Here is a 17,080-nt window from a genome sequence, read left to right on the forward strand (position 1 = left end):
AATTATTAATATAATAATAATCGATATAATAATCATTCATTCATTAACACAGTGTGATCTGATAGAGTAATAAGTTCATAATTATTTACTCATTCACTTACTTCACTTACTTCATTTCATTCACTCACTCACTAATCACTTTATTCACTCATTATTTCATTCATTTAGTAACGTTATTTATGTACTTATTCATTAATTCACTCATCCATTCATTACTTTTTTATTTACTCATTTATTCATTTATAAATGTATTGTATGTATGTAATACTTTATTTCGGTTATTCATTTTTCATTCATTCACTCATTAATAACTGGATTGTTTTGTTACTGTAAAAAAAAAACAATACAAGTAGAAAATTTCCAGTTTAATTTTTATTTTTGAGCAGAACAAAATAAATCTGCATTTATAAAATGTATATAAAACATTTAAATAAAAAAATAAAATTATATTATAAAACCTGTAGATTCTGTAGATAAAGTTTCCTGATGTTTATTTATTTATAGTAAGAAACTGTTACTGTGAGTTTCAGTTCATCCTGATAAAACACTGCTAACATCCTCACAGCATCTGATCCTGGGTTCAAATCCCAGCTGTGCTCTCAGACATGATTGGCTGTGTCTGAGGGAGGGAGCCAAACAGCCTAGTTATAGAAACGCTGCACGGTTCTCAGTGTGATGCACCCCTGCCGGGGGTCCTCTGACCCAGGGAGGCTTTCTGAGATCTTATTACAGTCATGAGATCGGGACCGGGTTTAAAAGTGTGCACTGGAAAAGCGGCTGAAGTGGATGGAATTAGCTGCCGGGCTGGTCGCTGCCCCCCGCCCGCCGGCGTGAGTGTTTCATGCTAGCGGGGTGTTGTCGGCGGTACAAAGTGTCGCCCCGGTCCACGTCTTTAGGCTCGTCGTAAACGGTGGATATGTGGAACTCGGTCCGAGGTTTTTTCTGAGGCTGGAAGGAGCTGAGCTTCTCTCCATGATACCTGCACAGGGGGTGAAGGGTTTTAAATCCAACATACAGGGGAGAACAGAATGATTACTGATTATTAATACACTACAGGGTCAAAAGTATCTGGACACCTTATAATGACCTTGTTGTACACCCTGTTCTAAAACCATGGACAGTCTGTACTCATTCAGAAAGTCTTTCCATAAGATTTTGGAGTGTGCCTGTGAGAATTTATGCCTATTCAAAAGTCAAAGAACACAGGGTCATGCGTCTGTGCTAAATAAGAAGGCTTTACTCACAGTCAACATTCCTAATCATCCCAGTGGTTTCCAGCAGGGTTAAAGGTCAAAACTCTGTACAGTTTCTCCACACCTAACTTACGTACTACACAGGGGGGCATCATACCGAGAAAAAAAAAAAGGAACAGCATTTCCCAGAATGTTGGCATGTATTTGGAAGGCATCATTAATTTTGTGTATCTGATAGGAACGGGTGTGTTCGGAATATCTAAACTCAACAATTAGGACGGGTGTCCCAATACTTTTGTCCATGCAGTGTATCTCAGACCTGAACTCGTTCATTACGGGTGCAGGAACACTTACCCGAATCCTCTCCTGCAGTGGGGGTGCTGGCCCTCGTTCTCCAGAGCCTCAGACATCCCTATACTGGAATGTCCGAGACCTTCACCCTCCTTCCAGCCCTGCTTCTCCATCACCCGCCGCCCCACGCCCTACACACACACACACACACACACACACACACACACATGAAAACATCTGCACACAGAGGCTGAAAACACAGAAAGTTGCAGCGGCTTCTTCTGGATGACGTGCTCATGTAAAGCTACAGTATACGGCCGAAAGTATCTGGACGTCTGACCATGAGCTTGTCTGACATCCTCTTCTGAGAAAGCTTCTCACAAGAATGTAGTATGACTGTGGGAAGTTGTGCCAGTCCAGTCAAAAGTCGCTAGCATTTGTACAGCTTGGCACTGATGTTGGTGTTCCAGTTAATTCTCTGTGCAGGACACTGGAGCTTTTCTTCATGTCTTTATAGAGCTCGCTCATGAGAACAGACTGTTGCTGCAAAATCGGAGGCATATAATTTCCTTCATATAACTGATTTATTACACCTGTTGGTGATTGTCGTGGCTGAAACATGTGAATTCATTCATTAGAAGGCGTGTCCTAATACTTTTGTCCATATAGCGTAGCTGTTCACACACCGAGCTCCGCACCATCACCCCTGTGTCACGTTCTCACCTTGGTAAACCTCTCGAAGGTGCCGATTTTCCTCTGGCAGCTCTCCTGCTCCTCACCGGCCCTCAGCCGGGTCTCGTAGCGCATCCGGACGTAATCTCTGGAGTCCATGTCACCTCCGTCTGAGCACCAACCACAACATAACAACAACAAATGACAGTACGTTCAAAAGTTATTCTAGTACGTTCAGCTCAAAACTCTGCGTCTCGAGTTCTCTCCGATTCTAAAAAGATTGGCGCTCAGGTGGCGCGGCGCTAAAACACTCTCCATCTCCAACTTGTCGGTTCAAATGTCAGGGATGGCGTGTGTTAGTCACGGCTCTCCTCAGTCAGAGTGGAGGTCAACATGAGTAGAGAGGAAGAGTAATGCATTCAGGTAATTAGATACGACTAGATTGGGAGGAAAATTGGCGGGGAAAGTCGGATCCTGTCACCCAATTCTTCATCAGCTACACCGTCCACCAGTCCCACTCTGAAATCAGTTTAAAGTTCTTCTGCTGACGTACGAATAAATGCACCAGCTTTATGTTGGGGGTAATGAGCAAAGCAGGGGAATAAAAAAATGAACCTGTCTTACCTTTGTCGTAGTACACGCTCATGTCCACGTCCCAGTCGTCCGCCGTCTGCTCGTCGAAATCTACAGAGAAAGAGGACAGAAGTTTAAAATCTGTCACCTTTAAAGAGTTTAGCCACCGAAGAATTACACACTCTGTGCTCAAAAGTATCCGGACACCTTACAACGAGCTTTTGGGCACCTCATTCCCAAACTGAGGGTATTTATACTGTGGACCTTTACACTTTTGGCGTGTGTCTGTGGGAATGTATGCCTATTCATTAAAAGAATCATCCCCAAACGTACAGACCCCAAACTTACCATCAAACCAAGATATTTGTAAGCATATTATTTATTCAACATCTGGGCGGCACAGAGGCTAAGTGGGTAGCACTGTCGCCTCACAGCAAGAAGGTCCTGGGTCCGATCCCCAGGTGGAGCGGTCCGGGTCCTTTCTGTGCGGAGTTTGCACGTTCTCCCCGTGTCTGCGTGGGTTTCCTCCGGGTGCTCCGGTTTCCTCCCACAGTACATAACATGCAGCCAGGCTGATTGGAGACACTGAATTGACCTATAGGTACCAGTGCACTGTAGTGCTGCTCCCAAGCCCAGATAAATAGGGAGGGTCGTGTCAGGAAGGGCATCCGGCGTCAAAACTGTGCCAAATCAATAATACGGATCACGATCCGCCGGTGACCCCTAACGGGAGCAGCCGAGAAGATAGATAGAGACTGATTTCATACATCTGATAGGAACAGCCGTCTTTGACATATCTGAGCTCAATAATTAGGGCGTGTCCCGATACTTTTGTCGGTACGGCGCGGTCTGGGCCCACCTCCCTCTTCCTCCTGCCAGTACTGAGCGTCGGTGTAGAAAACCAGTCCTGATCCTCCCTTCTCCCACTTCAGCTCGATCTCTTCTTCATACAGACGCTCCTTACTGCGCTCCTGAGAGGTTACGTCCTCGTGTAGAGCCTCGTGTCGCTCCCACTCCTCACACCGGTCATCGTCCTGCATCCACACACACACACACACACACACACACACACACACACACACACACACACACACACACACACACACACACACACACGCACACGCACACGCATGGAAAGATCATGAAAACAATTCCATTAAATAACAAATGAAAATAGCATATTCAATAACTGCTTTATTCTGATCTGATCAGGGTCTCAGAGGTCCAGCAGTGAAGGCTGGGCTCAGGTGCTACGTTGCTACAAACTACCATGCGACCTCTTCTGCCTGGTCAAGGTTCCTGTACGAGAGACTGGTTCACTGAAACTACGTACACGATACTGCTCTCTGCGAGACCCCGTCTCTGCCTGGTGAAAAACAGAGGTGCACGCGTGACCAGGGTGGGGTCTGCTCGGCTGGGGAAGTAACATATGGGGAATTGGATATGACTAAATCGTGAAGAAAAGAGGAAACCGAATCAGGAACAAACCCTGAACTCTATCAGCATGGTGTTCTGCAACATCCACACAGTTTTCCCCAACTTCACACCCCAGAAAACATGCAGTAGGTGGATTGGCTTCTGCAAAATTGCTCCTGCATTTAAGTGAATGTGTGTCGCCCGGTCAAGGTCGTATTTCCGCCTTGAACCCAGTGTTCAGGGGCACATGACGCACCGCAAGCCTGATCAGGATGAAGTTGTTAATCATGACGAATGATCCACTATATGACCAAAAGTATTTGGACACCTGACCATTTATCGGGAATTCAGGAAGGGCGTCCCGATACTTTAGTCCGTGTAGTGCATTTAATTTGGGACTCGTGGCACACTTACATCATCGGGTCCTGACTGCTCCTCCTCGCTGTCCCTCTCGGGCGTCTCCTCCCTAACCGGGCGCTCTCCCCGCCCCCGTCCTGCTCTCCCGGGGCTTTTCGGAGGGGCGACTCTGCCAGGCCCGCAGATTTCGGCTCCCCCGGCGGTGAACACGCTCTCCTCGCCGGCGGCCACCACGCCGGTCTTGTAGTGGTACGGCACGTTGCCGTAGCGCCGGTTGGAGCCGGTTTTGGGGAAGGTGAGGCCGAGTCTGCGGATGAGGCGAGGCGGCAGGCGGCACGACTGGATGAGCTGAAGGAACACTGTGACCCGGGTGCCCACGTTACCCGCCGGCATCAGGGCGGGCGGGTTGAGCTCGGGCAGCGCCTTCAGGTGGGCCCTGGTGAAGAGACCGCCGTGTGCCGTGGGCCGCCTCAGCTCGGCCTTCGTCTTATAAGGGAAGAGGTCAGGATCTGCAGAGAGAGGGGAAAGAGGGAACGTTTATGGATGAACTTTTATTTATTTATTTTATTTATTTAAGTTTTAACGCCATGTTTAACACATTGGTGTCATTTAATGGCAGTAATAGGTATTATATATGTGTCTTCATATTTTGGTCCATATTATATGTTCATTTTTATTTTTATGGTTGCAAGGTAGGTTAAAAGTCTTCTTGTGTTGTGAACTTTTATTTCAAAAATATGTGGACACCCGTTCTGAACCGTGGTTTAGTGACTTTAGCAAAGTATGCAGCACACAAGGTCCAGAGACAGTCACTGACCTGGATTATTTCTGTAACTCCAACCAGAGTTGATCCAATCACTTGACAATGCTGTTATTTTCAAGCGAAAACATCTAGGAGCAACAACAGCTCAGCTGTGAAACCACACAGGCTTATAGATGACCTGTCTTCATTACCCACACTTACTAACGGTTCCAAACTGCCCCTGGAAGCAACGTCACGCAAAGAACCGTTCACCAGGAGCTTATCGAGGCAGGCTTCCACTGTTCATAAACCACTACCATGGCAACCACTGGGCATCATCTTAGTAACTGCCTAGCAACCTGTTACCTTAGCAACCACTTAAGAAAGCACTTAACATCCAACAAGAACACCTTAGCAAACACTTAGTATTTGCTGAGCATGTTTGTGTGCTTGCACACACACAGTCACCTGCCTGAGCAAAAGTATTGGCACCCCCAACCAAATACATACTTGCACACATAACATCTCATATCTCATCAAAAGTATTCAACCCCACAATCAGTGGTTCCTCTTTGGTGACTGAATTCCTGCAGTCATGTTACAAAGTTTTGTGGAGATCAAACTCCAAATGAATACGAATGCGTTCGTTTAGTTTGGAACACTTACGTGAAAGTATGAGGAGCATTACTGTGTTTAATCCTGATCGGACTCACCTGTGTGGTCGGACACTTTAATTCTCCGGATCAGGCAGCGCTTTGATAACCAGTTTCCCTTAGAATCGATCCACTGGTTTCCAGCGTACATCTTCCCGAACCTGTCAGAGTCCTGGGGTCTCACTGATACCACACAGCAGCACACCTGATCACCCTTCTGCTCACCTGGACTGGCTTTATCATCACTGGTACTGGGTTTATCATCACTGGTACTGGGTTTATCATCACTGGTACTGGGTTTATCATCACTGGTACTGGGTTTATCATCACTAGTACTTGCTATGTCATCACTAGTACTGGGTTTATCATCACTGGCTTCATCTACACTACCGTTCTCACTCTGATCTGCTTGGATCTGCTCTGGGGCCCCTGCTCTTGCTGCTGTTGTTGTTGTTGTGGCCCCTGGTGGCCCCTCAGTCTGAGCCGGTTTGAGTCTGATCTCAGGTCGGTGTCGGTAATGGAAACACACGAATCCTCCGCTTTCTATAAACTGACTGAAATAATTCCTCAGATCAGCAGATCGGAAGTGAACAGGAATGTTATTAAGCACAAAATAAACTCCTTCATCACAGGCAGCCATGTTCACTACCAGGCCATGAGAATCAGTTCATTTCAAAATAAAAGTCTCCATCCGCTTTAACCTTCCAAATTAAAAGTTCAAAGTTAAAACTTTTCATAAATACGTAACCCAGAAAAATAACAGATTTATCACACGATTTATGTCTTATTTTTAGTTCTATATTTCATGTTCATTATATTTATGGCATTTGGCAGATGCTTTTATCTAAAGCGACTGACAATTGTTACTAAATGCAATGCAAGTGATCGAGTGCGCCAACCCAACAGTGCTAAAATCCAGGTTCTCATTGGTGCTATCGGCTGACTGGGCACCTATCTAGTTTGTTTGTTTATTAGGATTTTAACGTCATGTTTACACTTTGGTTACATTCATGACAGAAACGTACTCCGTAGTTACTCATTACACAAGATTCATCAAGTTCACAAGGTTATATCAAACACGGTCTTGGACTATTTTGTATCTCCAATTTACCTCACTTGCACGTCTTTGGACTGTGGGAGGAAACCGGAGCTCCCGGAGGAAAACCCACATGGACACGGGGAGAACATGCAAACTCCACACAGAAAGGACCCGGACCGCCCCACCTGGGGAAAGAACCCAGGACCTCCAGACATAACGTTCTATGGCTGGAGTGTTCAGGATATGATTTAGGTTTGCCCTGCTGCTGTTGTGTTGTTTCATTTTCTAGAGCTCTGTTGGTTTTAAATGTGGAGCTTATATCATCTCACCCTAGTGGTGATTCTGTTCGACCAATCAGTTGTGAATTGTCTTACTCACCCATCCAGCCCACTTCAGTAAACTCAACCCCGGTTAAGACGGGTAACCAAACTTAGCAAGGATACTTAAGTACTGGAAACAACCACTAAAGTGGGCTTAACAGATGTAAAAACAAAGGGTACTATAGGATACCATCCAGTGGAAAGGGGGCAAAAGAGTGTATCAGGTGCTAAACTGGCTTGCCTGCTGTCTCCTATAAAAATGTGACTTTATTAAGCACAAAATACAACATCGTGTGTTTCAACCAATGGGATCAGCTGGTGTTTTTGTTTTAATAACAATTAAACGTTAAAAAAATGATACAACACAAAGATAAACATGCGTCTGTCCCAAACCTTTTTGGAATGTATTGCAGGCATCAAAGGAAAACCATCAAGAGGTCTTAACAAACCACTGCTTCTGTTTTATTATTATTTTTTACATTCTGTCCCATATTGTCTACATCTGTCTATATTGGAATTGTGGTTCTTACAGTTCAAAAGATTTAAAATAAGCTTTTATTATTTAGACTGCAGATTGATCTGTTTGATACTTAAACCCATTTTTGTCCTCGTTTTAAATATAAATATATATAGAGAAAACATTTGTGAGAGAAATAATCACGCTGCACTCGAAAACATTTTCATTTTATTAAAACAGATAAACAAATGCAATTTATGTACAAAATCTAAGTGGTTAAAAAGAACAAACACAATTTAGTGCACGATTCGTTTGTGAAATTTTACATTAGAGAGAAACAGACATCAGAGATGATGTGTGTGAAGAGTGGACCATTGTTAATTCAGAATTATATTGCGATAAAACACAATTAGGAGTTTGCATGTTCTCCGTCTGTGTGGGTTTCCTCCCTCAGTCCAAAAACATGCAGTCGGGTTAATTGGAGACACTGAATTGTCCTATAGATGAATGGGTGTGTGTGTGTGTGGGTGCCCTGCGATGGACTGGCGCCCCGTCCAGGTTGTTACTGTGTGCCTTGCGCCCATTGAAAAGCTGGTATAGGCTCCAGCACCCCCTGCAACCCTAATTGGATAAGCGGTTAAGAAAGTGAGTGAGTGAAACACAATCACAGCCCCGATTGCACTTCTGAGCCACAAAATTGTGTTTTATTGTGTCTCTGTGTGGCAGGACAGGCGCTGTGAGGTTACAAAATTCTACATTTCAGGGAAAAATAAACAAATGAAGTGCCAAAATGTTATGGGGTTTTTGGTAAGTAAAGTTCAGCTGATCACAGCTGGTCACTGTGCAGAAAAATGGTCTGTAGTGTGTTAGCTGTACTGAATCCATTCACTTACTTTTATGTAGAAAATCAACAAAACTAAACGCTTGCATCAGGCTGTACAGAATTTAAATGATTAATAGGATAATATTATTCGTTTTAATATTCATTTATTATCTATTTATGCATTTCTCTATCGGTCAGAGTGGGGCCACACAACACACAACCGCTGTGATACACCTGAACCAGCACGAGCAGCCAGCAGAGGTCGCTACTGCAGCAGTAATGAAGGATTCCTTTGCCCATCCTCCCTCAGACACAGCCCATCACGTCTGTGTAGACACTCAGAGGGTGCCGTTATATCAACATTCTGATAGAGGGAATACAAGAAACTGATTAAAACCTACCTGATTAAATTGCTAATAATATAATAAGTCATTTTGTCCTTTCACATGATGTAATATTATTTTACCTACACCACCATTCTACACCGCGCATGATATTCAGGAGTAGGCAGCATGTTTGGGCAGCATGTTTGGGCAGCATGTTTGTATCCTAGATGAAATCTCTTCAAACACAAAGACGACCGTCTCATAATTTTAGACAGATCCAGAGCAGTGTGTCGTGTGTCCGGGTTATCAGAAGATAATCCTGATCCAGATCATTCAGTATCAGATGTAAAAACGTGGCAGACAGAAGTGTCTGATACAGTCTGATTTAACATTGTAGACTCTGATAAATAGAATATTGGCACGTGCCCGTCCGTACAGAAATCTGCATTCCTGATATCCTTCCATCCTGTAATCTGATCCTGTGTGTGAGTGTGTGTGTGTGTGTGTGTGTGTGTTATGGCTCGGCCCCTGCAGAGTCGAGCATGACGTTGATCCTCAGGCCCACAGGGACGTGATCCGTTAGACCAGCCAGCTGTGTCACATAAGTAAATTCCTCGAGCTCCTGAAGGAAGAGAGAAAGAAAGTGCATGTAAGACTGAATTCCAAACTAACCTCAAACTCCAGGGATTCAAACTCACCAGTTTTAAGCAGATAACCAACCGCCTTTAAACTAGGCTTTAATGTTAACCTATCAGCTTTTTTTCTCCTCATCTAGTCATATCCAGTTACCCAAATATATCAGTCCAGACCCTGAATGAGTCGAAGTGGGCTGAACCTAACATGCCGTCTCCGACACGTGTGTAGCAGCCAACCACTTCTTTTCACCTGCACAAGGTGGATTCAAGCAGAGATCAGTACTGCGTACGGAGAGTAAGGCACTGCTCTCCGTTATTCACCGCCTCTGTGCAGCGCCTCGACCAGCCAGCAGAGGCCGCAAGCGCAGCAGCAATCATGGTTGTGTATGTGTTGTAGACCCAAGAGTGTTGCTGCTCCACCCAAGAGTAAATAAAAATAAATATATATATAAGGGCTTGTATATTATTATTGTCCCAAATCTACTGTTTTACCACCACACTTTACTGATTTATCTCCTAAAAACATTCCAACACACAAAACCCAAACCGTGTCTGAGCAGAATCAGTGTGGATTCTTTGCGTAGGTGAAGGTTCAAGAGGAAGAACGTCTTCATTCTTCAGGCAGAAAACCCCACGTACAGATCTGTACCCGTTCCTGCTGCATCACTCGTGATGTTTCGCTTCAGTACTCAAACCAGTTCTGCAGGTCAGTAGGTGTGGAAGAATGTGCCAATTCACACGATGGGTCGAGCATTCAAGCGAAACTAAAGGCTGAAATGTCAGCGCAAGTGGGCGTCATGGCTGCAGGTCTGTTCTCAGGGCATCATGACCCTCCTTAACTGAGAGGCTCTCAAAATTCTTTAGTTCAAGAGCTTAAATTTGTGCTTTTTTTATGCAGCTCATATTATCATGAGTTCAGGAGGAACTGCAGACTAATAAACAGACTTTGCTCTGATCAAAACACAAAAAACCTTTGAATAGTAAATACATCAAATAAATACCTTATTAACAGCAATCCTAAACATCCATGATCACCCCAAGCCCCCAAAAGAACCATGGCATGGATCCTGGGGGTCAACTTTACATATTACCTTATAACAACCCCCCTAAACTGTTGTAGACCCCTCCAATCCCCCCCAAGTCATTCAAACCATTCTTTCAACCACCTAAAAACATGCAGAAGGAGGATTGGCTGCTCTAAATGGTCCTTGGGTGTGGGCGGGAGAGCAAATAAGTAAGTGCTGGCCTGCAACAGGTTCGCACCCTGTTCGGTTCATATCCCTGACTTGCGATGTGTGATGTGATGTGTGAGTCCGGCACCACCCAGAAACTCTGACCGCAAGTCAGGAATATGACGGCCCACGCCATGGTTCTATCGGGATGTCGTGGTGGCTCATCAAGCAGAGGAAGGGTTTGAAGTGAAGCATCTTACTGTGTGGCAACAATCGGCGCAAGTGCTGTCTCTGTACAGGAGGTAGTCGATCCGCCGTCCCACCCACGGCTCTCCGGGCTCAGGATACTCAAGAGGGGCGTCGCCCTTGGGTATAGGGGGTGCCAGGTACATCTTACGCAGCTCTTCATTCTCCAGCGTCCTGCAAAAAGACAAAAATAATAAATAACAAAAATCTCTGATTAAGGTGTAGATCCGAAGCTCATAAACGATCTATTGAGTACGTGATGCAGCACAGGGTTCGAGGCCTGCATGACGGGAGAATCATCATAGAAATCACGAAAATGCACATAGTAGTACGCAATGACCAGAGTCTTAGAAATGTCACCAGCCTGAGGAAGGGGGTGTCGTGTCTGTGCGGTGATGAACTGGCTACGTCTAAACAGGGAGAAATGGGGAGGGAGCGAGCAGAATGAGCGAGTGTAAATTAGTGTTACCTCTGCAGGTTCTCTGGAGTCCTCACGTTGGTGTCGTACAGGGTCGGCTGCTGCAGGAGCGTACCTGGGGAGTACAGGTGGAGGTGTGAGTGTTATTTACTCACGGGGGACACGCTGGAAGCAGGACGCTGAATAGAAATCCATGAAAGAAAATACATCGATTCCATTTATACTGGCATTCTGGTCCATACTGGTGATTTGTTTGTTTATTTACTGGTTTAACACCATGTAAACACATTGGTTACACTCATGGCAGGATCATTGAATTTCCTTTTACTAAAGATGAAGTCTTTGTTGTTCCGTTTTTGTTTTGGTGGCTTTAAAACATTTACGTTACGAGTGAACGTTTATTTATTTTCCCAGCGTGAGACGAGTACGAGGCGTGGTTAGTACCTATCACCCAGGGCTTCTCTCGACCGGGGCCTGCTCTGCATGGATCAGTGTAATCGAGGAACACGCTGTGACTCTGCTCCAGACTGTCATCTGCACACAGAAGATAAGAAACATCTCATTCATACACTGCTGCAGTAACAACAGCAAATATTAACCCTAATGCTCAGCACACTCGACACTTACAACATGTACCAGACCTGCAACACGTCTGGAGCAACAGGAGTTTGAGAAATAGTATTACAGCAAGAACGTGTCCAAAAAACGGTCTCACTATTTAATCCACTCACATTAAGTGCTGTTTGCTTATAAGATATCTCATTAGATAATATGATGTCAATACAGCCCTGACCCACTGAGACCTGGAACCCACAAGACACCTGAAGGAATCCTGTGGTATCTGGTACCAGGATGTTACCAGCAGGTCCTTCAACTTGTGTACACTGTGAGGTGGATCATCCTATAGTGCATCCTGGTGCATCTCTCCACGATCGTCCACATGATCTTGGAGAAAACAGGACATGTCAGACTGGTCGACCTTCTTCCATCGCTCCAATAAAGGCGTGTCCATTGTAGATGTTACCCAACCCCGTACTCAGAAGCGTTGATGCACTGTGTGTTTGGACACATTCACTTCATCACCAGGATTAAAATCATCTGCAGTTTGATCCACAGTAGATCTTCTTTTGGTCTGTCATGGTGCCCAACAAGCTGTCTGTGGTTCATAGCTTGGTCCTTCTCAAACCACTGAATGGGTGCTCACCAGTTGATGTTTGGGAGATACGTACTTCAACCGAGTCATCTGGTCAGAACGATCCCTCGGGTCTTTATGTTGATCAGAAGTACTAGGAACCTTCATCAGCCCAACATCTGTAGATCCCTCAACCTCACGTGCAGCAGTAATAACAAATAGGCATCATGCACAGGTTTGAGGGTGGTCATAATGTTCTGGCTCATTGGTGTATGTGGAAAATTAAAAAAAAGATCTAGTATAATAACAGAAATGTTCATTATAGATGTAATCAAGCAGTCTCACACATCTGTACCCAGTTTCAATAATGAAACATAAATCCTGATGAACGACTCTTATTTAAGTACCAGAGACTGGAGCGCCGGATCGATCAAAATATATTTAACCACGATGAGCGACTGAAACTGATACAACATTATCCGGTGATTTAGCTTTGTGGATCAATAACTGTAGTCCTGTATAAAGGTTCTGTTCCAAATAGCACCATGACCCCCTCCTGATGTCCTACTAAACGTGTGGATCTATGATGCAAAGCCATCATGGGCTCAAGGGTTTCAAAATATCTAAACAGTGTCGAGAAAAGTTTACTTCTGCTTACGCTGTCGAGCGCAAAAATAAAGCCGTACACCCCGCCTGGGCTCCTGATTGGTCCACCCCTGCACTATGTTAAACACAGGACGTACCTGGAGAGCAGTTATCAAAGTTGAAGTCTCCACAGAGAACGTCGAACACCACCATCTCATCCTCCTGCCTCCTCGCCGTCTGAAACTCGCCGATCCACTTGGTCAGCATGTCCAGCTGCTCACAGCGGATCACTCCATCGCCTGGTCAGGAGAAAGAACCACAGACACGTTCACGAAGCCCCCGACGCACAGAACACCACGCCGCTGCTCTGGATGCTAAAGCTTTACGAGAGTAACTGAGTCGGAGTGTTTCTTACCTTCTGGAGCGTGAAGATGAGTGCAGTTAAAAAACCCAACCATTTTCTTCTCTCCCTTCTGCAGTCCAGTGTCCACCTGGTCAGCAAACGGTCGTATTAGCCAGACCCCAGTACACATTACCCACAATCCCCCCTTAAAAGAACTACACACATTGTTCAAACCTGTGAGCTGCAACAAAGACGCCCACTTAGAGATAAAATATTATTAAAAAGGTCATTTTAAAAAGGTCTCTCATTGAATTGGTCTCCTATTGCTCGGTCCTCTGTACGTTTATAGCTGGACCACCAATCACTACATGAACTATTAATACATTTTATTTTTTAATCACATCGCCAAACCCTAAATCACAGCACGTGTACCTTGACAGACAGCAGGCCTTTAGCGGCGAGTGCGTCCTCCCCTCTTCCGTTGGGAAAGCAGCGATACTCCGCATCCATAACAGGAAAGCGACTGGCCACCAGTAGCCCACTGTTGAAGAACTTAAAGGAGGAGCCGGAACTGCAAGCGTAGACGCCTACGTCATAGAGAACGTGCCCGAAAAGCGGACCCAGGACATCCGCCATCTTGGCGGCAGCCCTCTTATCGAAGACTTCCTGCAGGCACACAATGTCCACGTTGGCAGGAAACAAGCAGGACACCTCTAACGGCGTTGGCAAAGTCCTTGTGGAGTGTTTCTGGCTTTTGTTTGCATGCTGGTTGGAGTTCAGGATGGTGGCTTGATCCTGGGGTTCCTCCACCCCAGCACCTGAGGAGGACATCTGAATGATCTCTCCATCCTGAACATCATCCACACCGTCTGAAGGACCATTCATGCTCTGCTCTGTCGTGGCTGTTTGGGACTGAGAGTCTGTGGCACCGTAAGAGCTGGTGCCCGCGTTAGGCAGCAGGCTGTTGGATGGACTCATGGCCCCGCCGCTACTCGGGGAGTCGATAAAAATGCGAATATGTGGCCGGGACACACCCTGCACGATGCTCTGCCCGATGCCCACTGCCCTCCTCTGTGTTTGCATCAGGTTATTAAACCGCGCCAGGCCATCGGGCAGCAGGCACAGATTGGCACTCGTAAATCCAAACGTTACCTTCCCGGACCCCTCCCATCCCGCATTACGGTCCTGCATCCTGATCGTCGCCTCCTGCCGCCGATAGGAAAAGGGACGACGGGAGAACTGGAGCGGAGCCCAGAGCAGAAAACCCAGCAGGGCGAAGGGCGCGGAGACGAGGAACAGGACGAGGAACAGGAGCGACCCGAAGAGGACCTTAAGCGGGTGGAGGTAGCATTCCTGCTCCAGCCTGCGTCTGCGCTCCAGACTGGTCGATTTGCACACGGCGATGAGTCGGTCCAGGAACCAGAAGCAGGGGAAGACCAGCGCCCATCCCAGGGCGTGTAGAGCCCCGACCACGCCATTAGAGAAGGGAGATTCTCTGAGAGGCATCCCTCCACCTGATCAACGAGACGCGGCAGAGCGACGCACCTCCACTCCTCTCAAAAACATCCTCACATCGTCCACCGCTTCATCCCGAGGTTCAGTCTGTCTCCACACGATCCTGCAAAGTTCAAAATATATATATTAGTGTGTGTTTAACTTGACTTCACAACTGCAATTAATAAAGTGCAACATCATTCATCTCACAACATAAATTATGCTAATCAGATGAGTCCCATATATTCATTACAACAAATTCTAATTGTAAATGGCCAAAAGTATTTGGACACCTGACCATGAGCTTGTTGGACGTCCCATTCAAAAAACAAATGGTATTAATACAGAGCGTGATCTTTTCTGCTATAACAGATATCCCAAGTTGCAAACACTCATTTCAGGGAGGTACCCCCGTACCCGGACCTCGACCCCCCAAGCCCAAAAAAAAAACACCAGAGGATTATGGGTGATAACAGAACTTTTAGGAGCTGCTAACTAAGCTACTAAGCTAACTGTTCGCATCACAAACACATTAATGTGTACTACATAGTGCACTACAGTGTGAAAGATAATAGATTTATGTTCCCTACATAGTGCACTAGATTGTATATTAGAAAAGCATTTATGTTCCTTACTTAGTGCACTAGATAGTGTACTAGATAATAGACTCATGTTTCTTACATAGTGCTTTAGGTAGCGTATTAGTTAACGGATTTAGGTTCCCTACATAGTGCACTAAATTGTATATCAGATAACGGATTTATGTTCCCTACATAGTGCACTAAATTGTATATCAGATAACGGATTTATGTTCCCTACGTAGTGCACTAGATAGTATTTTAGATATGAATTTATGTTCCCTACATAGTGCACTAGATAGTGAATTAGACAATTGGTTTATGTTCCCTACACAGTGCACTACATTGTATATCAGATCACGGATTTATGTTCCCTACATAGTGCACTAGATAGTGAATTAGATAACGCATTCATGTTCACTACATAGTGCACTAGAAAGTATAACTAGATGATGATTTGTGTTCCTTACATAGTGCACTAGATAGTGTATTAAATAATTAATTATGTTCCCTACACAGTGCGCTAGATTGTGTATCAGATAACGGATTTAGTACGCGTGCGCGTTTGTGTCGCTCTTGGCCGCTGGTTCTAGATTCCGGGAGATTTTATCTGACTTGCGGGCATCAGGGAGCCGCTGTGTATATGCGGGAGACTTGGGATGTCTGCTATAACAGCAGCTGCTCTTCTGAGAAGGTTTCTCACTACACTTTGAAGTCCCATTCAGTCCAAAGATGACAGTGTTTGTACGGCTGCGCACTGATGTTGATGTTCCGATTCATTCCAGAGCTGTTGAGTGGGACTGAGGTCAGGACTCTGTGCTGGACTTCATGTCTTTATAGAGTTTGCTTTGTGCACAGGCGCACAGTCGTGATGGAACAGGAAAGGACCTTCCCTAAACTGTTGCTGCAAGGTTGGAAGCATAAATAATTCAATTATATTAATAAAATCATCATCAAAAGCTCCCTCGGCTAAAATAATCAACCCGAGTAGAAAACACTCAACAGCTTTGTGACCTGCAGTCGGAGGACCTTCACCCCTGATATAAAGAACGAAAGGTAATAAGAGGTCAGTTCAGAGAAAGCTCGATAACGCCAGGCTGAGATGAGCACGGGGCAGAGGGGTGGTGGGACGGGGCAAGATCAGACATGCAGGTAATAATTCAGCCTTCACCATCTGTCCATCTTCACCTCAGTGCATTCGGCACACCAGAGACCCGAGACCAAACCACACAGGTACAGCAGCACGTCACCACAACAGCAGCTCTGCACCGGGGCCTCACCTGCATCAGTGAACCTGTTATCTACATCAAGCTCTGTTCATTCTGTCAGTGTTAGATTACAACACAATTCTGACAGCACTAAACCGAATGTTTCCTGGATTGTTTTTATTTATTTAATTTTATTACAAATCTTGTGCCCTCGGGTGGCGCAGTGGTAAATTACTCTAACCCACTACTGCTAAACTCTGGGGATCCAGGATTTAAATGTCAGCGGTGCTATCAGCTGGGCGTCTGCATGGACATGATTGGCTAATGTCCGAAGGGGGAGGAAGGCCGAAACAGCCGAGCCATCGGGTGGTACACACGTCAGTACGCTCTCAGTGCTGGCCCTAATC

General features: G+C 45.5%; 2 protein-coding genes across 4 annotated transcripts; both read right to left on the minus strand.

The window, feature by feature from the left end:
• Positions 1-354: 354 nt before the first annotated feature.
• gpatch3 (G patch domain containing 3) lies at positions 355-6,542 on the minus strand. The gene is made up of 7 exons (XM_062985415.1): positions 5,958-6,542; positions 4,560-5,011; positions 3,589-3,763; positions 2,781-2,840; positions 2,208-2,326; positions 1,548-1,675; positions 355-979 (listed from the first exon to the last, which is right to left on the minus strand). Exons 1-7 carry the CDS (start codon positions 6,535-6,537, stop codon positions 793-795), a joined length of 1,701 nt encoding a protein of 566 aa, XP_062841485.1. The 5' UTR covers positions 6,538-6,542; the 3' UTR covers positions 355-792.
• A 1,382-nt stretch (positions 6,543-7,924) lies between these two features.
• On the minus strand, positions 7,925-14,952 carry smpd5 (sphingomyelin phosphodiesterase 5). 3 transcript variants are annotated; one of them, XR_010007397.1, is made up of 8 exons: positions 13,826-14,952; positions 13,466-13,541; positions 13,209-13,349; positions 11,778-11,867; positions 11,385-11,448; positions 10,930-11,089; positions 9,007-9,484; positions 7,925-8,900 (listed from the first exon to the last, which is right to left on the minus strand). XR_010007397.1 is itself a non-coding variant. In XM_062985524.1 (7 exons), exons 1-7 carry the CDS (start codon positions 14,897-14,899, stop codon positions 9,377-9,379), a joined length of 1,713 nt encoding a protein of 570 aa, XP_062841594.1. In that variant the 5' UTR covers positions 14,900-14,952; the 3' UTR covers positions 7,925-9,376. The 3 variants fall into 3 exon arrangements, 1 of the variants encoding a protein (XP_062841594.1); XR_010007396.1 differs by having other exon boundaries at positions 9,003-9,484; XM_062985524.1 differs by having other exon boundaries at positions 7,925-9,484.
• Positions 14,953-17,080: the final 2,128 nt, after the last annotated feature.

Source organism: Trichomycterus rosablanca, chromosome 23, assembly GCF_030014385.1.
Source record: "Trichomycterus rosablanca isolate fTriRos1 chromosome 23, fTriRos1.hap1, whole genome shotgun sequence".
NCBI lineage: Eukaryota > Metazoa > Chordata > Actinopteri > Siluriformes > Trichomycteridae > Trichomycterus > Trichomycterus rosablanca.